Source organism: Elephas maximus, chromosome 22 (genome assembly GCF_024166365.1).
Source record: "Elephas maximus indicus isolate mEleMax1 chromosome 22, mEleMax1 primary haplotype, whole genome shotgun sequence".
Classification (NCBI taxonomy): domain Eukaryota; kingdom Metazoa; phylum Chordata; class Mammalia; order Proboscidea; family Elephantidae; genus Elephas; species Elephas maximus.
The window spans coordinates 966442-991472 of NC_064840.1; the positions used below are offsets into that span (position 1 = coordinate 966442).

At 60.1% G+C, this 25031-nt stretch overlaps 1 protein-coding gene across 2 annotated transcripts; it reads right to left on the reverse strand.

The window, feature by feature from the left end:
* Window positions 1-2195: 2195 nt before the first annotated feature.
* MMP17 (matrix metallopeptidase 17) lies at window positions 2196-25031 on the reverse strand. 2 transcript variants are annotated; one of them, XM_049866556.1, is made up of 10 exons: window positions 24930-25031; window positions 17198-17330; window positions 16118-16247; window positions 14876-15159; window positions 14261-14437; window positions 13164-13254; window positions 10719-10801; window positions 10466-10618; window positions 4483-4740; window positions 2196-3355 (listed from the first exon to the last, which is right to left on the reverse strand). In XM_049866556.1, the coding sequence occupies exons 1-10, from the start codon at window positions 25017-25019 to the stop codon at window positions 3000-3002; spliced, it is 1755 nt and encodes a 584-aa protein (XP_049722513.1). In that variant the 5' UTR covers window positions 25020-25031; the 3' UTR covers window positions 2196-2999. The 2 variants fall into 2 exon arrangements, with proteins under 2 accessions (XP_049722513.1, XP_049722514.1); XM_049866557.1 differs by lacking the exon at window positions 24930-25031 and adding an exon at window positions 19261-19417.

Consider the following 25031-nt stretch of genomic DNA (forward strand, 5'->3'; position numbering starts at 1 on the left):
GTGGATTTGGGTCCCTGGTTTACACCCCTGCTGGACCACCACTCCGGCTGCTGGCTGTCAGGGTTCCTGTACCCTCCGTGATGGATGCGGGCACTGCGTACACAGAGCTGGGCTACGGCAGGCGGCGGACGCTCCCATAACACATCCGTAGCTATCTTTCCTTACTTCTTCACATGAGGTAAAAATTGGCACAAAATTGTTATAAAAAAGTATCAGTTTTAAAACCACAGTAACACTACCAACAACAGGTTCGTTCTGGGGGGCATCATGGCCCAGGGACCTTGGGGACCTGGACGGTGACTTCCATTTCTACCTGGCTGCACCCTGACTGGGGAGTGAGAGGACAATGGGAGGGAAGTCCTTGCTGCAGGTACCCCAACTGGGCAGTGAAGGGATGAGGGGAAGTCCTTGCTGCGGGTAATTCCGACTGAGAAGTGAGGCGACAATGGAGGGCAAGTCCTTGCTGCAGGTACCCCGACTGGGGAGTGAGGGGACAACGACGGGAAGTCCTTGCTGCAGGCAGGACACAGAGTCCTTGATGGCGGGGAGGAAGCTTGTCCCCCCACCCTCTTGCTCCAGGGACCAGATGGTGGACAGATGGACGCAGGAGGTGGGCCGGCCTGGCTTGGAGGGGTGAACACAGGACCTGGCCTGGCGCCCGCCCAGCCAATAGCACCCACCAGCCCCCTGGCAGCTGCCTAGGGCCCTTCAGGGGAGTCTGGCCTCAGGAGAGCCAGGGTCTGGGCCTGTCTCTGCCACCTGGGTGTCAGCTAAGTGAGCATGTCGATGACCTCGTGGGCAGTAGACAGTTGTTTTCTCATCTTCAACTCGAGAACTCTGCACCCCTCCCTGGAGCTTGGGGGTGGGGGCTGAGGTGCCATGAACACCTCTGCACCCAGTGAAGGAACCCCAGCCTCGGTGGTCTGTGAGCCCTGCCTCCTGTATCCCTCCCCGCACCCCTTGCTCTGGGCCCTGCCCCCCTCTACTGCAGTGCCCACGCACATGCTGGCAGCTCCACAGCTGTGACTGCTCTGCTTGCATCTGGGGACCCCATTTCAGAACCCCTGCTCTTGAGAAACCCAACCACCCTGGGTCGCCCCGCTTGTTCTAACTCACTCATGAAATGCATCATTTCCTTGCTCGTGGCCCCTAGCTACCCCCGCTTCCTAACTGAACCCCATTCCTGGGAGGCTGATAACTGGAAGGTTGGAAGTTCAAGTTCACGAGAGACCTTGGAAGAAAGGCCTGGAATCTACTTCCAAAAAGACACAGCCACTGGAAACCCTGCGGTGCACGGTTGTACTCTGACACACACGGGGTTGCTGTGAGTCAGGGTTGGCTCCGTGACAACTGGTTTTTGGTTGTAACTGGCCCCCACTTTGGTTCTAGGTGTCAGAAGGCGCCCCCTGCCCTGGGGAGACGTGCGCAGTCTAAGCCAGAGATTCTCCACCCAGGTGGCGTGCCCACCCCGGGACCTTTATGTTGTTACCATGACAACGAGGGCAGTTAGCTAGCTGGCTAATGAATGGCAGAGGCCTAGTGATGCCAGGGACAGCCCTGCCAAAGGATCACCCCTCAAAGTGAACAGTACCCCAGGAAGATATGGGTAAAGCGGCCATGGCAGTTCTACCCCCTGGCCAGTGGGGGGTGTGAGTGCCATGACACCCTCTGGGCAGCGAGGGCACAGTTGGGCACCCAGGAGTGGTCATCTTCCCTAACTAAGGAAAAAGAGTGTCAGGGAATGACGCGACCCCCGTTTCTGCCTCCCTGGGTGTCAGGTCCAGCAGCCATGGACCAGGAGGGCAGCCCTGGCCTAAACAGAGCAGAGATGGCTGGAGCCGTGGCCCTGAACTGGCCAGGCTGGACATTGCCTCGACTTCCTGTGGGTTGAACAACCTCCTCGGGGCTCAGCCGCTTAGGCTGTGACAGCGTTGGCAGGTGGCACACCAAGTGACCCCCGAGAATGGAGGTCCCAGGAACGGTGTCCAGCACGCAGCATGCACTCAGTAAATGATTGTGGGTGAGGGTAAGTGTACGGAACGTGCTGGATGCAGTGGCTTAGCCCCACCCCGACCTCCAGGCAGGAGACTTGGTTTCCCCGCTCTGGCCTCAGCTCTCCCATCTGTGAAATGGGTCTAAGAACCTCACAGGGCAGTGGATTCAAGGACACGCTGGATGGGAAGGTGCTGATGAACACAGGCCTTTCTGGAAGCCCCTGGCACCCAAAGCCCAGGGGGTCTGGGGTCAGAGCCCCTCGAGGCCCTGAAGGACACCTGCCGCTCTATCCCAGTGCACCACAGAGCTGAGTCAAGAGCCCGCACAAAGCAGGAGGTCGTGTTTGTCCGAACATGTCACAAGGGGAGATGGCTGTGGCCGAGCCAGGGGCCCATCGGTGGTCGTGGTGGTGGTGGTGGGGTTGCCCTGAGGCATGGTGGCCAGGAGCCCCCTGGGGCCAGAAGCCCCGCAACGTGGCCAGCGATGGGAGAACCAGGGGTGGCAGTGTGCATAAATGGGCGGGACGGCCACACCAGTGTGGGAGGGGGGCCACCTGCCCAGCCCCGGCTTCTTCTCAGGTGGGGGTGAGTCCGTGGAAGGCTAGTGGCAGCCGTGGTGTGATTTAATGTCCCTCAGCCTTGTTCTGTGACCCAGGGCAGACAGCTCCTCGTGCATCAGCCAAGGTCCCTGTGATCCAGTCACTCCCTGCCTTAGAGGACAGCTCCCTGCCCTCCCACCTTGCATCATCCACAGGTCCGTACCCAGATCAGCCCTGATGGAGCAACGGCGCCCTCTGTGGGCCTCTTCCCAGCCCTGGGAGGCTGCAGTGGGCCTGGATCATGGGCTGGTAACTGCCCAGCCTTATCTGCACGGCTAGCTTCCGGACTGCACACGACGGGCTGCTGTCTAGGAGCTCCTGCTTCAGGTCCTGGTGGGTGGGGGCTCTGTCCCAGCTCTCTGTGTTCCAGGTGGCCCTCTCTTCCTCCTTCAGGCCAGGCCGGCTGTCATAGTGCTTGGGCCTGGGCTGCTGTCCACGGTAAGTTTGGCGGTGGAGGCAGCAGCAGCAGGAGAAGCAGCAGCATGGTGACCACCAGCGTGCCTGGGGCCCTGGGGAGAGGGGAGGCCAGGGAGGTGCAGGAGCAGACCTCGTATCCACCCTCAGAGCGGCTCTGGTCGTGCTGGCCCGGCTGGGCCTGAGCCCTGTCCTCATGGTCTGAGCCAGCACCGTCGTGGTGCCCGGCCTGCAAGTCCCCACAGACCAGCCAGTCTCGGGCCGTGGACTGCGGGTACCCAGGCGCCACCTCCAGGTCGCTGTCCAGCACCTTCCAGTAGTCCTTGCCACGGAAGAAGTAGGAGGCACCTGGGGTGGGGAGAGGAGGAAGGCTCAGCCTGGCCTGCAGCAGGAGGGATTTCAGCTAGACAGCGGAAGAAGTCAGGGAGCAGGAAGCTGCAGAGTCAGCGGGGGAGGCGGAGACGCTCATGGAGTCAGCACACGGGGGCACCGAGTGCCTCACAGCCCTGACAAGCTCAGGAGCAGAGTGCCTGCAGGCAGGGAAGGGAGGCGATGGCCACTAGGCTTTCTTCCCCTGCTAGGTGCGTAAGGAGGGCTGCCTACTCTGTCCCTGGGTGGTGCAAATGGTTAGCATGCTTGGCTGCTAACCGAAAGGTTGAAAGTTCAAGTCCACCTGGAGGTGCTTGAAAAGAAAGGCCTGGTAAACTGCTTCGAAAAGACCATAGCCTTGAGAACATGGAGCACAGTTCTGACATACATGGGGTTGCCATGAGCCAGAATCAACTCAATGGCAACTGGGTTCCTAGGTGATGCCAGTGGTTTCCACACAACTACTAAACTAAAGGTTGGTGGTTTGAACCAACCCAGTGGTGCTGTGGAAGAAAGGCCGGGCAATCTGCCTTCACTGAGATTATGGCCAAGAGAACCCTCTGGAGCACAGTTCTACTCTGACTCGTGGGGTCACCACGGGTCAGAGCTGACTCCATGGGAACTGGTCAGCTGGTTACTATTCCGTTCTAGGTGTCGGGGTGCATTACTGAAAACAACCCAGGTGACGACCAACTTCCTGCCCACAAAGCACCAGCCCCGTCGCAGCCTGGCGTATCTGTGCGCTGTCGGCAGGCTGAGCATGCAGGGAAGGGGCGCTGGAGGCCAGGGACCTGCTCAGGAAGGCCTCTGCACAGTTGAGGTTTTAGAGAGGTGACAGATGGAATGCTGGGTGGCTGAGAGGACGGCACAGCAGACGCAGAGACCCTGGGTTTGGGCATGTTTGGTGGGTCCCAGAGGCAGCTGGAGGCCAGGAGTGGGCGGGAGGAGGTGAGGGGACACTGAGAGCCATGAGGCCCATGGGAGGGCCCACGGCACAGCAGGTGGACGGGTGTCCACTCCACAGCACTCACTCCACGCCCAGCGTGGCTCAGCCAGCCCTCTACCAGCCGTCCGGCCCCATGCTCCAGGTGAGGGTTGGCACTCACCGTCAGACCAGCGCATGGCATCGTCAAGCGGGCTCGGGACGCCCCTCCACGGGGGGCTCTGGGCAGGGTAGCCGGGATCCATGCGCCGCGTGTGGTCATCATAGCGCCAGTGCAGTTGGTCCTTAAAGAAATAAGTCTTGTCATTGTGGGCCCAGGAGAAGGCGGCATCCACGCCGCCCGGCGGAAGGCTGAAGTCGGAGATGGGCCGTGGGTATCCTTCCTCTACGTTATTGTCCTTAAACACCCAGTATCTGTCTCCTGGGGGCGAAAGAGTTTGCTTAAGAAAATGCAGGCGGACTGCTCCATCCCCACCCCGTGGGGCAGGGGCTCCAGCCCTCCCCACCCACTGCAATGGCTGCCCCCACCCTGGGCACGGAGGGGCCTGCGGCTTCCACGTGAGGCCCCAGCGAGGATGCATCATGATCACAGGCACCTCCGTGGATATTTCCCGAGCACCATGACGAGCCAGCCCCAGGGTCTGTGCAAGTGTCCTGGGGCCGCCATCCCCAAGGACCACAGCGAGGAGACTCACAGAGCAGAGATCTATTCTCTCACAATCTGGAGGCCAGAATCTGAGATCAGGGTGTCGCAGGGCCGAGCTCCCTCCGGAGGCACTGGGGGAAGGCTCCTTCCTGGCCTCTTCCAGCTTCTGGTGGATCCAGGTGATTCTCGGCTTGTGGCTGCATCACTTCCACCTATGTGTTGTCTTCACGTGGCCACCCCCTCTGTGTGTCTTCTTCTGTTATCAGGACACTGTTGTATAGGATCAGGACCCATCCTTCTCTGTGACCTCACGTTAACTCAATGACATCTGCAAAGAACTTCTTTCCAAATGAGGTCACGTTCACAGGTGTCGGGAGTCAGGATGTGCACATATCCTTGTCGGAGACACAATTCACCTCACAACAGGGCCGCTCTCAGGGGACATGGCTCCATCGTGGCAACCCCTTGACAGACGGGGATACGGAGAGCTGGGACAAGCCACCAACCCGAGAGAAGCCACCTGCTGCTGCTCTTGTCTCGTAAACTCCTGGCCCAAGGCAGCTGGGCGATCTTCACGAAGAGATGAGAAAGGCACTGTGACCCTCACACCTTTGCTCCACTCGACACAGAAGCAAGACATGCGACAATCCTTCCCGAGACAAGGAGTGAGCTAACGTCCGTAAGAAGGACGGGGGTATGGGGGTTAAATAGAGGAGGCGGGCCCACAAACGTCCCAGCAGAGGTGGGGGGCAAGAACAGGACTGAAGCCAGCTGACTGCCGCCAAGGAACTGCAGCACTGGGAAGTCGCCAGGAATTGCCAGCAGAGCCTGGAGCTGACCAGGTGTGGACAGTCGTGGGAGGACGCTGCTCACAGGGTGTCCGAGTCTCATTAACGCCACAGAGGATAACTTTAAAGAACAGATATTTTCTCACAGGGCTGGAGGCTAGCAATTTGAATCAGGGTCTCTGCCACATGGATTCTTTCCTTGTCAGTAGCCCAGGCGTTTGTTGGTTCTTGGCTCCCTCACAAGGCGTCTGTGTTCCTCCTCGTGTACCCACCTCTGTGTCTACTCTGCTTTTTATAACTTAGAAAGATCAGGATCGAGACATGCCCTACACTGATATGGAGCCCTGGTGGTGCAGTAGTTAAGAGCTACAGCTGCTAACCAAAAGGTTGGCAGTTCAAATCTACCAGCCGCTCCTTGGAAACCCTATGGGGCAGTTCTACTCTGTCCTATAGAGTCGCTGTGAGTCAGAATAGACTTGACTGCAATGGGTTTGGTTTTCACACTGATATGGGTTTGCTAATGTTACAAAAACCCTATTTCCAAACAGGACCACATCTGCAGAGTCGGATTCCCACACGTATTCAGGGGACACAATGCAATCCACAGCAGGTGGTCTCAGGTATCTCCCTACAGGTGACGTAACAGCACATGGAGGGCGCTAGTTTACAGTAAAGCCCAGGAGACACCCTCATCTAAGTGACTGTCAGGCAGTGCGTGTCCCTGGGAGGACAGTGGAGACCACATCACCTCTGAGACGTCCCTGCTGAATGCAGATGTAGGGAGGCCTGACCACAAGGAAGCTCCAGACAGGCCTGCATGAAGGGTGCTGGACTGGATGCTCCAAGTGTGCCAAGGGGGCCCAGAGGAGAGGGCAGCTCCACATGAAAGGTGGTGACAACATGCTGTAACGTTCTGTGTGGTCCTGGACCCGGCTCAGCAGCACATGGCCAGGACAAGTGGCGAAGCGTGGACACGGTGTGTGGGTACGGTGACAGTAGCACATGGCCAGGACAAGTGGCGAAGCGTGGACACGGTGTGTGGGTAAGGTGACAGCATCGTGCGGTGCTGAGCACCTGGGGTCCACCATCTCTGTGCTCAGGAGACGCACACGTTTGGGTGGGTGTTGGCAGCTTACTCTTAACTGGCTCAGAAAAATCTAGGCTGTAAGTGTACGTAGGAAATATATGCAAATGTAGCAAAACGTTAACAAGGGGTGAACCTAGATGACACGTTTTTGAAATCTTTCTGGAAGTTAGAATTTTTTTCAAAGTGAAAGCTTAAAGAATGAGGAGGCTCTTAATGCACAGACATGAAGCAACCCCGAGATGTGGACAAACGAAAAAAGCAAGGGGGGCGGGAAGGCAAACAGAAACCTGCACGTCAGCTACCCACAGCAGCACTGCACACAGCAGCCAGACGGTGGAAACAGCCAAAATGCCCATCAACAGGTGAAACATAATGGGACACACACGTAACGGGATATCACTCAGCCATAAAGAGAAATGAGGCCTTGATGCAGCCCGCAGCATAGATAAACCTCCTAAGCACTATGCCGAACGAAGTAAGTCCATCGCAACAGGACAAATACTGTATGATCTCACATACATGGAATCAGCAAATGTACAGAAGCCAGACATTATCAGTGGCCACCAGGGGTGGCTGGGGAGGGGAAAAGGGGAGTTTTAGCTTCGGGGGCTGTGAGGTTTTCTCAGTGGTGGCGGGATGATGTGGTGAAGCGTGGACACTTGTCCTGGCCATGTGCTGCTGTCACCTTACCCACACGCCATGTCCACGCCTCACCACTTGTCCTGGCCACGTGCTGCTGTCACCTTACCCACACGCCATGTCCACGCCTCACCACTTGTCCTGGCCATGTGCTGCTGTCACCTTACCCACACGCCATGTCCACGCCTCACCACTTGTCCTGGCCACGTGCTGCTGTCACCTTACCCACACGCCATGTCCACGCCTCACCACTTGTCCTGGCCACGTGCTGCTGTCACCTTACCCACACGCCGTGTCCACGCCTCACCACATGTCCTGGCCACGTGCTGCTGTCACCTTACCCACATGCCATGTCCACGCCTCACCACTTGTCCTGGCCACGTGCTGCTGTCACCTTATCCGCACGCCGTGTCCACGCCTCACCACTTGTCCTGGCCACGTGCTGCTGTCACCTTATCCGCACGCCGTGTCCACGCCTCACCACTTGTCCTGGCCATGTGCTGCTGTCACCTTACCTGCAGCCATGTCCATGCATCACCACTTGTCCTGGCCGTGTGCTGCTGTCACCTAACCCGCACGCCATGTCCACGCCTCACTACTTGTCCTGGCCATGTGCTACTGTCACCTTACCCGCAGGCCGTGTCCATGCGTCACCACTTGTCCTGGCCATGTGCTGCTGTCACCTTACCCGCAGGCCGTGTCCATGCGTCACCACTTGTCCTGGCCGTGTGCTGCTGTCACCTTACCTGCAGGCCATGTCCACGCTTCACCGGGCAGTTCCCACAGGTTTCAAAGGCCAAAGGCTGCACCTTTGGGAGAAACCAGGCGCCCCCAAGTGGCCACTGGAGTGGTTGCCCTGGAAGCTCACAGCTGGTTCAGGGTCGCCAAACTCAACGCCTATGAAGCTGGCAGGTCACATAAAGGAGTGGCAAGACCACAGCGAAATAAAGATGCTGTAACATTCTGTACCTCCCCAAAGAAACATGGTCTCCATTCCTGAAGCCAACTCTTCAGACGAAGGTTAGACTGGAGTATAAGCAGAAAATGATACTGGTGAGGAGTGAGCTTCTTGGGTCAAATAGACACACGAGGCTGTGGGCAGCTCCTGTCTGCAGGGAAGGTGAGCGGGCAGAGGGGGACAGAAGCTGGCTGAATGGACACGGAGAATACAGGGTGGAGAACAGGAGTGTGCTGTCACATTGCAGGGAGGGCAACTAGGGTCATGTCACATCGTGTGTATGTTTTTGAACAACAAACTGACTGAAACTGTAAACTTTCACTTAAAGCACAATAAAAAAAAAATTGACACACACACACAAGAAGAAACATGGTCTCCCCCGTTTCTGTGGGAACACAACCTGGAGTGGGTTGAATACTGTCCCCCACAAATTCATGTCCACCCAAAACCTTGGAATGAAACCTTATTTGTAAATAGTCTTTGCAAGTCATGAGGAGGTCATCCCGGATTAAGAGGGCCCGAATCCAATGACTGGGGCCGTGGTGGTGCAGTGGTTAAGAGCTCAGCTGCTAACCAAAAGGTTGACAGTTTGAATCCACCAGCTGCTCCTTGGAAACCCCGTCGGGCAGTTCTACTCTGTCCTATAGGGTCGCTATGAGTCGGAATTGACTTGACACCAATGGGTTTGGTTCAGGTTTAACCTAATGACTTATGAGAGACACAGACACACAGAGAGCAGGCAGCCATGTGAAGACCAAGCAGACATGTAGTGATGTGGCCACAAGCCCAGGACCACCTGGGGCCACCAGGAGCTGGAAGAGACAAGGAAGCCTCCTCCCCTAGAGCGTCCAGAGGGAGTGTGGCCCTACCGACACTCTGATGTTGGGCTCCCTGCCTCTAGGGCGCAGAGAGGACACACTGCGTTGTTTTCAGCCCAGATCTGTGGTACTTGGTACAGCTGCTGTGGGACACTCCCACACCAGCCACACTCCTCTCCTGGGTCACTTTTGACAGATGAAAACAGCTCAAAGACACACATCTGTGCACACCCAACAATACAGGCAGTGGACACTGTGCTCTGTGTTGGGGGTGCAGGGCAGGGTGAAGAGAGGGGCAACTGGCTGGAATGGCCGCTCAGATACGCTGGAGAGCTGGATTCTAAAGGGAGAACTCCCATTTCCTTAATTTCCGTGTTCAAATTCACATCTAAAAGAAACCATGGTGCAGCGCCCCCACCCCGACTGACGGTCGCCTTGCCTTAGTCACTGAACCCAGAAGACAATGTCCACTGTCAAGGGGAGGCACCTAGTGGGCTGTGGGGTCCCTGAACATGATGGGCCAGCCCCTTGGCCCCACTCAGGGGTGGATGGGGTGGAGGGTCTGGGTCCAGGGCATGAGGGCAGCTTCATCTGGTGCCCACCAAACAATATGGGGGTGCCCTGGACCCTGCCACCCCAAAGGCCAGGGCCACACGTAACACAGCAGGTAGCATGTCACCATGAAAGCCTCACAACCCCCAGGCACTGCAGGACTTATGGGGTCAGTACCCCTGTGTCTCCTGCTTCCTGGCCGCTCCCCGCAAACAGACAGGCTCCATCTCCCCCAGCCTTGACCCAGCCCAGCCACGGGGGAGTCAGAGGGTGGAAGAGTGCCTCCCGGGTGGGACTGGAACCAGGTCAGTGAGCTCCTTAGCTTCCATCACGCTCATGAGGACCCTGGCTCCTGACCCACGCTGGACACTTGCTGTGCCCTAGGGCCTTAGCCCTGGCTATTCCCTTGGCTCAAACGGTGCTCCCCAAGCCCCTCCTCAGAAAGCTCTCCTGGCCCACAGGACTCCCTCCACCCTTTTACTTCCCCATTGCACGAAGTGCCTCTTATGGCAACTCGGACGTGGGGTGCATCGCGCGCCCTGGGAGGGGGCAGCTTGCCTCGGCTTTGCCCGCTCTGGGCTACAAGGGCAGGAAGAGGTCAAGCACAGGCCCGGGCTCTCCGCTCGGGCCCCAGCGGACGCTGGCCGGGGAGGCCCACCTTTGAAGAAGACGATCTTGTGGTCGCTGGTGCGCTCGTACACGGCGTCCACGCTGTCCAGGTGCAGCGGCAGCCCCCGCCAGAAGCGGTGCACCTGCGCCGGCCGCAGCGACACCAGGTGCCGGTCCCGGGTCAGCCGCCAGAAGTACTTGCCTGGAGGGGCGGGAGGGGGCGCAGGCCGGTGTGGTCTGGGGTCCGGGCGGGGTGGACACGCCCCCTAGCCCACCCGCTGCCGCCGCACCCTCCCCTTTACCTTTGAAGAAGAAGGCTTCCCCGCGGATTTGGGCCACCGCGTCGAAGTGCGCGCTGCACCTGTGAGGCACGTCCTTCCAGGGCCTGCGGGGTGGAGAGCAGGACTGTGTGCAGGGGGTGGGGCGGGGGGCCGGTGGGCGGGGCATCACTGCTGGGGCGGGGCATCACCTGCTGGGGCGGGGCATCACTGCTGGGGGTGGGGCAGAGAGCCGGTGGGTGGGACATCATTGCTGGGCGGGGCAGAGAGCTGGTGGGCGGGGCAGAGAGCCGGTGGGCGGGGCAGCACTGCTGGGGGCAGAGCTCCAGTGGGCAAGGGAGCACGTGCTGGGGACCAGGCAGACAGCCAGGTGGGCGTGGTGGTGCATCCTGGGGGCGGGGTGGAGAGGCGGGTGGGCGGTGCAGTGTGTGCTGGGGGTGGGGCGGAGAAGGGGCAGGGACCGGGCAGGGCAGCTGGGGGTGGTGGCTGTGGGGAGCGGGCAGGCCCCTCCCAGTCAGACCATGGAGAAGACCAGCCTGTGCAGCTCTGTGACCCTCAACAGGTCTCAGGGGCCCGTGGTAGGAGCCGCACATTAACGGCAAACAGAAAGGGGAGCCCGCTTTTTGCATTTAGGTTGACAAAGACCCAAGAGGGCGTTAGGGCACTGGCTAAAACCTGCTGGACTCCCTGGATGGTGCAAACAATTAAGCGCTGGGCTGTTAACCAAAACGCTGGAGTTTTGAGTGCACCAGAGGCACCTGGGAGAAAAATCAGCCACTGAAAACTTTGTGGAGCACAGGTCTACTCTAATACACACGGGGTCTCCATGAGTCAGGGTCATGGTAGCTAGTTTTTTTTTTTTTTTTTTAATAATTTTTATTGTGCTTTAAGTGAAAGTATACAAATCAAGTTAGTCACTCACATATAAACTTACATACACCTTACTACATACTCCCATTTACTCTCGCCCTAAAGACTCAGCCTGTTCCCTCCTTCCAGTCTCTCCTAGCCAGTTTTTTTTTTTTTTTAATCAAAATGCTAGATGTCCTCCCAACTGTAGTTCCAGAACTCGGCCCTAAAGCCACCCGCACAAACATCTGTGAGGGGCATGCTCACAGCAACATTATTTAGGATGCCAAAAGATCAGAAACGATCTAGATGCCCAGCAGTTGAGAAGTTAAAAAATACAGTACAGCCCCTTCACGCCCCAGAACATCACAGCTCTCCCACCGCCCTGCGTTTCTCCACATGCTGACACAAAAGGTTCCCAGGGCATTGTGTGCAGGATGGAAGATGCCGGGCAGGATGCGTGACTGTCCCATTGGGCTCAGTTGTGCCTTTTCTTTTACTTCATGGAAAACCTCTGAAAGGATACACAAAATGTTTGCCCCTGGGAGGAGGACTGGTGCTGCGGGTCAGTGGTGAGAAGAAGTCACGTTTCACTACACGTTTTCTGTGTCCTTTGGCTGTACCCTCGGCATGCACTGTTAGTCAGTAAATACGTGCAGTTAAGAACAAAAAAGTTGGAGCAATATTTTTTGATCTTGAAGGAAATTCATGATACACAGCTAAGCAAGAAAAGCACAGAACCAGCCATGTCACAGCCGAGAAAAACAGTAAAAAAATAAAACCATGACTCCGAGTATGTGGATGTGTTTACGTGAGCATGAAAGGCTGTTAGCACTGGTTACAGGGGGCGTGTGGGGAGAGGAGGGGAAGAGAATGGGCAGGGGACAGGGTTTAAAAATAAAGCCTGTCAATCCTTTAATCCTCCTTCCACTGAGCATGGGGTCTCTGTGCCCTCCTGGAATCTGGGTGGTCTCTGCCTGCTTTTACAATGGGGTTTGGCTGAGATGATACAGGTGACTAGTGAGGCTGAGTCACAGAGGGCCAGCTGCTTCCACCTGGCCTGTCCAAGTCAGCTCTGAGTGCCCTCCTGAGTGCCATGCTGTGTGAAGCCCAAGCCTCATGAGGAGGTCTAGCGTGGGTTCTGGAGAACCGTCCCAGCTGAGCCCAGCCTTGGGGTCGACCCAGCCCAGGCACCAGACACGTGACTCAGGATGCCTGCAGTGAGAATTCCAGCCCCCAACCTCCATGTCCCTCCCCCCAAGTGAGTGCAGAGACCATATCCCCACCGAACCCTGTCCAAATTCCTAACCCACAGAACCCATAAGCTTGATAAAATGGTGCTTGTTGGTGCCACAAGGATGGGGTGTTTGTTCTGCAGCAGAAGGTGACTCAGTGAAGGGGAAGAGGGTCATACATCTGAACCCAGCCCCTCTGAGTCCCCTAGCTGTGGTGAGCAGGGGCTACTCTCCCGCCTGAGGGAGTTCAGTAAAACACACAAAGCAGCACTCAGGGCCAGCTAGCCCACGGGGCATGGTGTTCTCAGAACTGACTCCACCCCTGGACTCACGGCCACCATTGGGGGGTTGCCGCCTGGGACGGGTTGGGGTGCAGTTGACTTACGGGGCACTAGACCGGTTGTCAGGTGGGTCTGGCAGGGGAGGCGGTGAATCGGGCTCTGGGGGTCCGGTGGGGGACACAGATTCCCTCACACCTGTGGGAGACAAGAAAGGAACAGATGGAACCTAGAGACGCCTGCTGGCCACCCAAGGCCACCCAGTCCTTCTGGGAACTCCTGGGGGAGGGAGCCGACACCACTCAGCTGATAATCAAAGAGCCTCCCCCAAGTCAGGGACTGTAGATCCCGAAATCAGCAGAGCAGGCCAAGATCCCTGCCCCACGGAGTTGAGGACTGACACACGTAATATACCAGCACAGCACCTACGACAAGGTAACACTGGGGTACCATATGACCCAGCAATGCCACTGCGTATGCCCCCAAAGGACAGAATACAGGCGTTCAAACAGAAACCAATGTTCACTGCAGCATTATTCACGATAGACAAAAGGTGCAAACAACCCAAGTGTCCATCAACAGATGACTGGATAAACGAAACGTGGTAGGTACACACAATGGAATATTACTCAGCCATAAGGAGAAAAGAAGTCTTGATACATCCTATGGTATAGATGAACCTCAAAAACATTACACTGAGTGAAACAGATCAGTCACAAAAGGACAAGTGCTGTATACTCCCACTTACACGAGCAATCTAGAGTAGGAAGATGCAGGCTCGAAATTCATTTTTGATCTCAATATAAAATATGCCTCCTCCAGGACCCTGGACCCTGGCCAAGGGCTCCTCTGTCCGACCCACTGACATGTCCCAGCAGAGCAGAAGTTACAGCCCATTCAGGGCTCCAACCTTGCTGTTGGTCACTATCAGGTTACCCTAGGAACCCACATATCTCAGTCCTTAGTTTTTCGTTCACACCTGCAGGTTGTGATGTGCTCTGCCCCGGCCTGGCACCTCATCCAGGACCACGGTCCTGACTTTGTGTACGGGATGGGTGTGGACCCTGCCCAGGACCAGCGGTCTGTGAAGTAAGGGCTGCCCTGTGGTGCCGAGATCCTAAGGCATCAGCTCTCCACCTGGGCTGGGATTTGGGCCCACCCCAGGGACTCGCTGCCTCTGCAGACGCCCAGAGGCAGAGCTCACCGTACAGCTGCCAGACGCGCACTCGGTCCTCATAGGGCAGCCCGTAGCGCAGCGGGTCGCCCACTGGGCCCTGGTAGTACGGCCGCATGATGGACTGGGCGGCACCGACGTGACTCAGCCCAATGGCATGGCCGAACTCGTGGACGGCTACTGCGAAGAGGTCCATCCCGTGGGCATCTGGGGGACGCGGGCAGTGTGAGCTGGGGCCAGGGGGAGGGGCGGGGCTCGTGCGCAGAAGTGGGGTGGCCGGTGGGGGGCAAGGTGGCAGCCCCCGCGCGCTGCCCAAGAGCCCGCTCCCCGCTCAGGCAGACGCTGCGAGGTCAGCAGGGGCTTCTCAGGTCGCTGTCCCGGTTCCCCCTGCCACGCATGTCACTCAGGGTGGGCTCGACGGCCTTTCTGCACAGGGTGGACCGTGCTGACCACACGCGGGAGCGGGGCCGCGAAGTCCGCCCATGGACAGCAGACCCTCCTGCTAGGCCCCCGTAAGCCCTCTACAGCACTGCCTGTGTGGTCTCTGAGCAGGCTGTGACTTCTCCAACCCTTCTGGGGTTGCAACGCCCCTCCCACTGTAGGGTCCCCAGGGGCTCCGCCCGTGGGCGCATAGCCCGGACGCACCCGAGGAGCGGAAGGTCCACGCCTCGTCGTCGTCGAAGTGGGCGTCCCCCGCGGCCTGGTGGTCGCCAGGGAGGAAGGCGTGGGCCACGGTGCCGCCGGGACCGTCGAAGGGGTAACCGTCGTCGTGGTCGGCCCTGGAGAAGTCGATCTGGATGTCGGCCGCACTGCCCGCCACCTCGTGGAAGTTGAGCGGCGCGATGTCGCTCCAGACCTTGAGGGCGTAGTACATGAGCGCCCGCACCGTGTCGCGACCCAGGGCCGAGTCCCGAGGGAACGTCCGCACCCTGCGGGGGACGGGGGCGCACACGTGACCATGCAGACCCGGTCCCGCCCCCGGCGAAGTGCCCTTGCTGGGACACGCTCCCCTGAGAAAGCACTCCCGCGGGGCTGCTTCCTCGTGTCCCCAGAGCAGGCGTCCGCCCCTCTGCTCCCCCTTGGCAGGATGCAGGGCTTATGTCCCAGCAAGGTCGGGGAGTCTACCCCGGACGAACGATGCTCCACAGACGTTAGGAGGCTGAGTCCAGGTGGGCCAAGGCCGCTGGGCCAACCAACCGGTATCAGCTGCAGCCTCTGCCGCCTGTCCTGTCTGCCTGCTCCAGCCTGAAGGGGCCCACGTGACAGTCAGCTCATACACTAACCCTGAGTCAGCTCTGAGCCCAGGATGGCAGAGGGCTGAATAGTGTCCCCCCAAAGCCATGTCCGCCTGGAACCTCAAGGTGGCACTTATTGGAAACAGGGTCTTTGCAGAAGTGACTAGGTGAAGCTCGGGATAGCGTCCTCCTGGGTTAAAGTGGGCTCTATCCACCAAGGCAGCCAAACACCAGCTGCTGTCAACTCCAGCTTAGGGCGACCCCACGTGTGTCAGCGGGAATTACGCTCCATAAGGTTTTCAGTGGATGACTTTTGGGAAGTAGATTGCCAGGCCTTTCTTCTGAGGTGCCTCTGGGTGGACTTGAAACACCACCCCTTTCTGTTAGCAGAGTGCATTACCTTTTGCACCACCCAGGATTCTCCAAACCTCTAAGAACAGAGAAGGACAGGCACACAGGGAGGAGACCCTGTGAGGGTGGAAGCTCAGGAGCTGCAGGAGACAAGAAGGATCTCCCCTTCCCCAGGAGGAACCAGCCCTGCTGACACCCTGATTTGAAGTCTGGCCTCCAGACTTCAATTCCTGCTGTTCTGAGCCCTCCAGTTTGTGGAGCCCTGCCTTGGAGCCCCAGGATAACCCCCTCCCGTGCCCACCTCCAGGACAGGTTCCTCTTGTTCCACTTGGTCGGGGTGGGGGCCTGGCGCCTCTGTCGAACAGCGGCTGTGGCAGGGAGGTCGGGGAGAGAGCAGCGCGGGGTCTTCATCAGCGCCAGGGTGGCCTCGTCTGTGGGAAGGAGCAGGGGTCAGGGAGGCTCCTGTTCCAAGCCTGTCTGCTTCCTCCCTCCCACACTGATCTGGGGGACACGCCCGGCCTCCAGCCACGTGGGCCCCACTGCAGGCCGGACAGGGATACCCGCGGTCCTTGCTTCTGGAGGGTGTGTACTCGTGGACATGGACTGGGCGGCATTCAAAACGGTTACTAGCCTAGGCATGGCACTGGCCAATCAGAACGGTTAGCAGCAGAGCTGTGGCCAATCAGAAGAGGACATAGCTGACCTCTGCCCAATCAGAATGGTCAACAGCAGAGATCTGGTCAATCAGACGGGTCATGGGCGAGCCCTGACCAATCAGAATAGCCACCAGCAGAGCCCTGACCCATCAGAAGTGGCCTAGCTGAGCCGGCGCATCCCCCAGGGGCACGTTGCCTCCAACGTTGCCCTTGCTTCCTGCTCCTCAGGTGACCCACACCTGTCGCCTCTGTGTGTCATACACAGGTATCTGCCACTGCAGAGGTCTGGGGGAGGTGCTTGGTCAGCCAGCCCTGCAGGTATCTACAAAACCAGACCTCGGTGCCCACGGTTAGGAAGCAGGGTGTCTCGCAGAAACACCCTGACTTCTGGTACTTTCTCCCAGAAGCTGGAGGCTCTGGTGGCCCAGGGCGGGCACTCCATAGGGCGGGCCTCATGGAGGCCGCAGGCAGCGCCCTGGGAGAGGGTGTGTGTCTCCAGTGGCACAGTCTCCGGCAGGCCTCGCCCAGTAGGCACCAAGTCTGGGGCCCTGCTGCAGAGCGTGGGGTGGGGCAGGTGGTTAGGGGTGGCAATGGGGGGGGGTCCCACATCCCCGGCTGCCCTCCCATGCAGGTGGGAGAGGGGCAGAGCTCACGGTGGGGCGTTGGAGAAACGAGGCAGTGGGGGTCTGGCGTGGAGCCCCATCCCTGCCATCCCGAGGACTAACCCAGCACGCCAGTGGCCTCTAGGCCCCCGAACTGCTGCATGGCGGTGATGGCCTTCGACAGCTCCTCTTGGGTCTGTAGCTGCCCAGTGGTGGGGTCTGAGCGGGGCAGATAGCCAAACCTGCTCAGCCACTCCTGTGGGCAGAGAGCAGGTTGAGGGGTGGGGCGCTGGGTTGACCCCACCAGAGCAACTGGTCCTCATCCCCATCAGCCCACAAGACACCTCCTGCCTCTTCCAGAGGCACTTCCCAGGCTCCTTTGCCAGGGCGAGTTTATGCCGTGCACAACCTGAGCAGTTGCTGCTCGTGGTGGTGGTCCCGCTCCGTCCTCCCTAAGGCAGCAGAAGGCCCAGGGGACTCTGAAGAAAGCGAAATTCCTTGGAAACTCTATGGGGCAGTTCTAATCCGTCCTGTGGGGTCACTATGAGTTGGAATCGACTCAAGGGCACTGGGTTAAACTGAACCAGTGCTGACTCACGCCTGAGCTGACAGTGAGGGGCTGTGCTGGAACCAAGGTCCTCCGGGCTGAGAAGGCACTGGACTCACACCATGGCTGAAGGTGTCCCGCAAGCAGGCACATTTAGGGAGGGGCAGCACACATGCACACACACACAGGAGGCCTGTCTTAAGACTACAGGCCCAAGCTACAGGGCTATGGTGCCTCACGGGTACCACTGCCACCGAGAATCATGAGGCCACCACCGCCTCCAGGAAGCCTTCCAGAGTTTCTTTGGAGCATGCATGATGCTGGGTGAGGGGCACTCCCTTACTAGGGGAGGGTCCGTCTAGGTGGGTGCCCCTCACCCATGCCAGCAGCTTGGTGGGGGGGGGGCGGTGAGCGACAGAGCTGAGAGCCCCTGGGAGAACTGCAAGACTTGTGACCATCCCCCCACAACAAGCTGGGTGACAGCTTGGCCTTGGTGTTGGGCAGCCCTTGGCCCCCAGCCCCTCCAGAGTTTCCAGGGGGTTTATGAAGGAAGAAGACCCTCCTTTGGTCCTACGGAAATCCTGCCCCGCCAGGGCCACTGTCTCTGGGACAGCCCTGGGCACTTCAAGGCTTCTGATCTGAGTAATTTCCAAGCATTTAAAGGCAGCTTTGCCCTGAGGACTCAGGTGCCCTGCCTGTGGCTTACACTGTGACAACAATGAGGGACCAACTGCTGAGCTGTGTGCTGGCCCCTCCACTGGCCCACTGAGCTGCGTGCTGGCCCCCAGCCCCCGACCCCACTGAGCTGTGTGCTGCCCTCCCCCACTGGGCTGTGAGCTGCCCCCCATTCCACTGAGCTGCGAGCTGCACCCCCCACACTGAGCTTCAAGCCGCACCTCCACACTGAGCTGCCAGCTGTCCCCCCACCCCTGTCCCCCGCTGAGCCCAGGGCCAGTGGCCACGTTCATCACTTCACTCTCACCTCCCAGCCTCTCCTCACACCCCTAACCCCAAGGGCGTGGCTCACCTTCCTGGCCACCTCCCAAAAACCCCCAGGGGATGTCCCAGGGCAGCCCAACAAGATGAGCCCCTGGCAGGTTTAGGGGTGCAGGCAGCGCTGGATCTCTGGGGGCTGTGCAGGTGTCTGTGAGCCTCACACCTTCCCATTCCCTGGGCCTCTGGGAGGTTCCTGTGTCCCATGGCTGAGCAAACAGTTCCCAACCCCGCCAGGGGCCAGCGAGGAGTTCGTCCCAGCGGGAGGTGGCATCTCCCACTACAGGGCTCCCAACCTAGCACTTACCAGATCTCCCAGGGTTAGACATTTTGTGGCCTGATAGGTGAAGACATTTTGCAATGCCAAACCAGGCTGCTGGGCGGGCGTGTAGTTAACCAAGGGGGACGAAGGTTAACCAAACTAGGAGAGCCGCCCGCAGGGCCTGGGGTCCCTGCAGAGGGGCAGGAGCTGGGGGGGCACTGCAAACCCCCACGTCCCAGCATCTTGGAGCAAATGCAGCTGGTGGTACACCCCTGCCGGCACTCCCTGGGTGAGCACTCCTCCCCCCACTGCCGTGGTGCCTGGGGTGGGGGTATAGCTGTAGACCCCCCCATTTCCGGTGTCCCTCCCCCATCCCCACAATACCTGGAGTGCTGGGCAGATTGCATGCGGCTTGCGTGCCAGGTCTCTCATGGACCCTTCCCCACCCGGCTGCTCCCACCCACTGTCTGGTCCTGCTTCCGGTCGCCAGGCGACAGCGGTCTCCAGGGCAACAGGAGGCTGCCGTTGGGGAGGGCGGCGCTGCGGAACTGGGCGGGTGAACCTTCCAGAAGGCAACCAGGAGGGGCCGGAGACGCGGGAGGGGGAAACAGTGGAAGGGGAGCTGCGGGGCTCCAGGGGCCCCCACAGAGCTGCCTCCCGAACACAGGTAATAAAGACCCCGAGGCCCTCAGGGAACCTGCCCAAGCACTGTGAGTGGCCATTACAGCAGACAGGGACACTGAGGCCCAGGAGGTAGATCCGCACGCATGTCCTCATCTCTGTCCCACCTCCTCCTGGCTACCCAGGACCAACTTCCTCCTGGTGGTGGTATTCTCTGTAACGTTTATCACCATCTCACGTGTGTGTGTTTTTTAATCGCTTTAGCAAGGTGTAAGTTACATACCATAAAACTCAATTTGGTGACTTTTAGTAAACTTTAGAGTAGAACGACCATCAGCCCCACTGAGTTATTGGATGTCTCATGAAGCATGTTTGGAGGGATGGCAGGGGGATGCGGGGGAGGGAGAAATAGATGGAGGATGGAGGGACTGAGGGACAGATAGACAGAGGGTAGAGAGGTGGTGGGGAATGGTGGAATGGGGGAAAGAGAAATAGAGAGATGGGGGAAGGAGGGTTATAGGGAGATCAGGTGGGGGAAGGGGTGGAGGAGGGCTGGAGGAGGGAGGGACAGAGAGATGGAAGAGGGCTGGAGGACGGATGGAGGAAGGGGGGCTGGAGGAGGGAGGGAGAAGGGCTGGCAGGGCACTGCACTGGGATGACCTGAGAACGCTAAGCCCTCACTGGGGGCCATTCTGGAAGCAGCATCTTATTTAGTCCTCCCACGACCACCCTACAGGCAGCCACTATTGTGAGACCCGTTTCACAGGTGGGCACAAAGAGGCACAGAAGAGGCTTGCCCCACCTGCCATGAGTGGGGAGCAGGATCTGAGCATGAGGAGAGGGACTCAGGGCCCCGCTGTAACTTTGGGGCCCTGAGGTCATCCCCAAGCCCGGGCTCTCTCAGCCCCCATGCCTGCAGCCCCCGTCAGGCACTGCCCAACCCGGGCGTCAGGTGGAAAAGCCACAGTCCCCGCCCGCCGTGAGGGCATCCCTGCCTGGGTTTCTGTAGCTCTGCCTGGGCGGCATGGGGAGGAGCACCTGAGCTGGCGTCCTTTACGTCCCGCGTATGACCTGACCCTGACCAGCTTCACGCTGGGGGCAGGGGGATTGAAAGCAGGTACCATGTACCCATTTCACAAAGAAACGGAGGGTCGGGGGCCGCGGCAGGGCAGTGGCAGAGCTCGGGCTCCTGTGCCCCCAGCCTTAGCATCAGGCAAAGCCTCTTTGGGCTCCCTAGGATGCTGTCCTCCACCCCCTCCACTCCCCTCCTCTCGGGGGTGCAGTGTGATGGGGCAGTGTGACCTGCAGCTCCACTTACAGGTGCCACTGTGGCCAGAGGGGCTGGAGACCTGCCAGGATCTGACAGTGCAGGTGTGAGCCCAGGAGGCCTGGCTGGAGTCTGAGGCTGACCGCTGGGCTGCTTGGGCTCTCTCGCCCCATCCACGTCGGGGTGCACTCTGGATCCTCACACCCCAGTGTCTTCCCCAGGGTGGATGCCCCCACACTTCTCTGACCATCCTACCAGCTGTCTGTCCAACACACCTTCACAGGGCGCCCACTGTGCCAGGCACTGGGGAGACCCCGAGACCCTGGCCTGGTGTTGGAGAGCTGGCAGTCTCGCGGGAAGTGATAAACAAGTGGTTTGTCCCCCGAATAAACGGACGCTCAGTCATGAGGACAAGCCCTCTAATGACAATGCAGCTCACAGGAGGGGGCTCTTCCCGCACTGAGGGCTAAGTACTCACAGCACCCCTCTCAGGAAGCTACTCCAGGGCAGCAGTGACGGGGTTCCTCTGGGCTAATCCTGTGACAGCGCCTGGCATACAGCAGGCACACAGTGAGCCTTTGCTGAACTACTTAACCCCACAAGGCCGCCTCTCTTATCACCCCCATTTTAAAGAGAAGAAAACTGAGGCACAGGGAGGTCAGACCAAGGGCACACAGCCATGCGTGGCAGAGCCAGGGTTGGAACCCGGGCCATCTGGCTTCAGGGACTGTGTAAGTGCTTGTTGTCACAGGCTGGGAACAGAGAGATCGGTGGTCGAGGAGGACACCCTGGGGGATGGACTTTAGGCTGAGAGCTGAAGGGTGAGAAGGAGCTGGGGAGTGAAGATCTGTGGAAGCGTTCCCAGCAGTGGGGACAGCAAGTGAAAATGGCCTAGGGCAGGAGCCAGCCTGGGCAGTTCTAGGACCAGTCGGAAGCTGGTGGGGTTGGAGGACTGGATGGGTTGGGGAAGTAGGTGGGGCCTGTCACGTGGGGCCAGTAAGGAGCTGGGACCAGATCCTAATCCAGACCTGCCAGCACCCACCCCTTTCTCCGGGGAGCAGACAGATGTGTCAGGGTGGCCCTGCATCCCCTGAGCTTGGCATACAGCAGGCATCAACTAAGGTGTCAGGTGCATCACCCTCACGTCCGCAGCACAAACCTGCATCCAGAGCCCAGGGTAGCATCGCACCAGACCTCACATCCATAGCTAACCGAGAGGCAATGACCCTGGGAAGCTCCTCGCGAAGGCACCAGAGCAGGGAGCACCTGCCAAGCCCCCACATCCACCCCGATTCTCCCCTCCCACCCCTACCTGGACTAGAACAGACAGACTGACGGCAGCACTTTCTGCCAGACACTGTTGTACTCAATGTAGAAGCATTCCGCAGTCATCACTCACAACTGCCCCACTTTTACAGATGGGTAGACTGAGGCACAGGGCTGATTGGTCACAGCACCTGGCCTGTGTTGAAACTGGCTGCACTGAAGGGAAACAGCAAGTCCTAGACCGTCCTACTGTGTGATGTGGGCAGGACTGTGGGGCCCGGGTCGGGGGGGGGTCTCTGGCCTCACTCAGTGGGACGTCCACACCCCGTCACCACTCCCAGCTCCAGGGGGCCCAGGCCACTCATACTAAGGAACGGTCCTGCCCCAGTCAGGTTTGTAACACGCTGGGTGCTGACAGGCACAGAGGCTGTGGCTGGGACCAGGCGTGGGGGTGACGGCCACCCTGCCACCTCTCCCCATATGCCTGGGGAGGGGGCTTACATGAGGACCTGGCTCCCACCCCACCCCTTGGCCCATCCAGGTCCCCTGGGGTGCTCTGGCTGAAGAGCCTGAGACCCCTCCTCTGCTTGTCCCCGGCACCAAGAAAGGTTGGCATCCTGACACCCAAAACGGAAACAAACACCGCCCTCCTTGCCCCCGGCAGGGAGGTGAGGACCAGGAGGTACGCCCACCCGTAGGGCAGCAAGAAGGCATAGACTGCCAGAACAAACATCGGAGCAGAAACTCGGGAGTCCTGCAAACCTACTGACACCTGATGTTCACACCATTGCCTGGGACGGCCCCCACACACCCTGCCCGCATGCCAGCTGGCAGAATACTAGAAAGGGCCCATCTGTGCCTGTGACATCCGTGGAAGGGATGGGGAGCCGTGGGCAGAAGGAAGAGGCAATGATGCTCAGCCGTGGGGTGCTCTCCAGAGATGCCGAGTGCGCTGCGTGCTGCAGAAAATGAGGGATAGGGACACGCGGCCTGGCACGCGGCAATAGTCTCCGGGAACTGCAGAAAACTCTTAAGAGTAGGGTACGTGGGTGGAAGGAGTGGGGCAGACTCCCACTGAAGGCCCTACCATCTGGCCAGGATAGTTTGCTGTGGCTTCTACTAAAGGAAGCAGACAGCTCCGGCCCCGGACTGCAGGCAAAGCCCAGGCGGACAGGAGGCGGGCGGGCTCTTTGTCCCCACGGCCCATCCCAGGCCAGCCGGGGTCATTCCAGCGCTGTTAGGATGCCAATGCCGGGCTGGGGGTGTGGGTCCATCCACAGGACGCAGGCACAACTCTGTCTGAAGAGCTGGGTCGGCTTACAAAGCGCCCTTGTCCTCGTCGCAGCCCCAGGCCGGTCGTCCACCGGGTCGGGCGGGGGTGGCCAGAAGCCCCGCCCAGATCCGGCCTCTCGCCGGCCCCTTCCCGCCCCCACGCGCGCTCTGAGCGCTGTTCCCCCGACGGCCACGAGAGGCCCCCCTGCGCCCACAGACCAGAGAGGCCTGCCCTCCCTCCCCGCGGACGCTCCCCCTCCCTCGGGCTCGGCTGCCCAGCCCGCAGCACCTGCACCTCCACCAACCGGACGGACCCACCGCCGCCCCGTGCCCCGTGGTCCCCAGGTGCCGGCCGCGGCAGGTGCCCCCCAGGGGCAGGGAGAGCGGGTCTGACTGAGGATGGGTCGGTCGCGTCCCTCCTGGAGGGGGGGCGCGGGGCAGGAGACTTCGGAGCGGCCCTGGGCTTCACCAGGCTCGGTGGGCGAGGGCTCCACGCGCCCCCACCTCCGGCCCCCTCCCCGACCGTGTGTTGGCTCCGTCAGCCCCAGTCGGGCCCTGAGGCGGGGGTCTGGCTCTCCTGGCCCCTGAGCTGGAGAAGTCACCTCCAGGGCTTGCGCCCCAGGGGTGCAGCGACGCCCCCACTCCAAACTGGCAGGACGGCAGGGGCACGAGGTCAGGGGAGCCTGGCAGGGGAAGCCGGCCTGGGCGCGGGCACAGGGGCGCTCCCCGGGCTGAGGGGCTGCACGGACTCCGTGCCCGGAAGCAGCCTCTCTCGGACCAGTGGCCACGTCCCCGTGGGCCCCCAACTCCTCCCTCCCAGTGTTCTGGAGCCCCAGTGTCCGAGCGCAGGTGGGTGCAGGGTGGAGTCGGAGCCCGGGTCGGGGTCCCTAGTTTGGAGGAGGGCTGCAGAGCAGGAACTCCCAGGGATCCATCCACCTTGTCCAGGAACTCCTCACTCTGCCCGGCCTCGCTGGCCTGGGGTGCCAACACCCACAAAGTCAGGCAACAGGAGGGGACCCCAGCCCCGGGGGCTGCACGGGAGAGGCCACCCCCCCAATGGGGCTTCCATGCCGGCGGAACAGCTGAGCACTGGGTTTTGGGGGACGCTGGGGAGGGCGCAGGGTGCATCCGAGCTGGAAGGGGGCCCCCAACTGTCCCAGGACAGAGCCTGGAGGAGACAGGCAAGGGTGGCTGCCCTGGAGGGGATGGGGGGCAGGGTCAACATCGTGCCCAGTGGGGGCGGGGAGGCTGGCGCCCACACCGCGCAGCTCGGGCTCGGGGTGCACCCTGCCACTCACCCCAGCAACCGCTCCGGGCGCCGCCGCGCCGCCCCACCGCCAGGGCTCCCTTCCGCACGGGCCCGCTGGCGGGGTCTCCGGCCCGGCGACCCCACCCCGCGGGCTCCTGCGCTGCGGGAACTCGGGGCGCAAGGGGCCGGGGTGACCCCGCACTCCCTCCCCAGATTGCCCAGATTGGGGGTCGGCCCGCAGCCGGGGGCTCCGCCATCTGCTCCTCCGCGCCCAACCTCAACGGTCCTGCCCGGAAAGTGGGTACAGCCGCGCGGGGTCCCCGAGTCCTGCCGGAGACCCCGGGTCCTGCCAGCTCCCCCCCACACCCGCGCACTCACCACTCCCAGGCTGAGGTCCTCCGCACGGGGCGCGGGCGCAGCGCAACCCCCGCGAGCCTCCAACGCGAGCAGCAGCAGCAGCAGCAGCATCAGCTGCGCGGG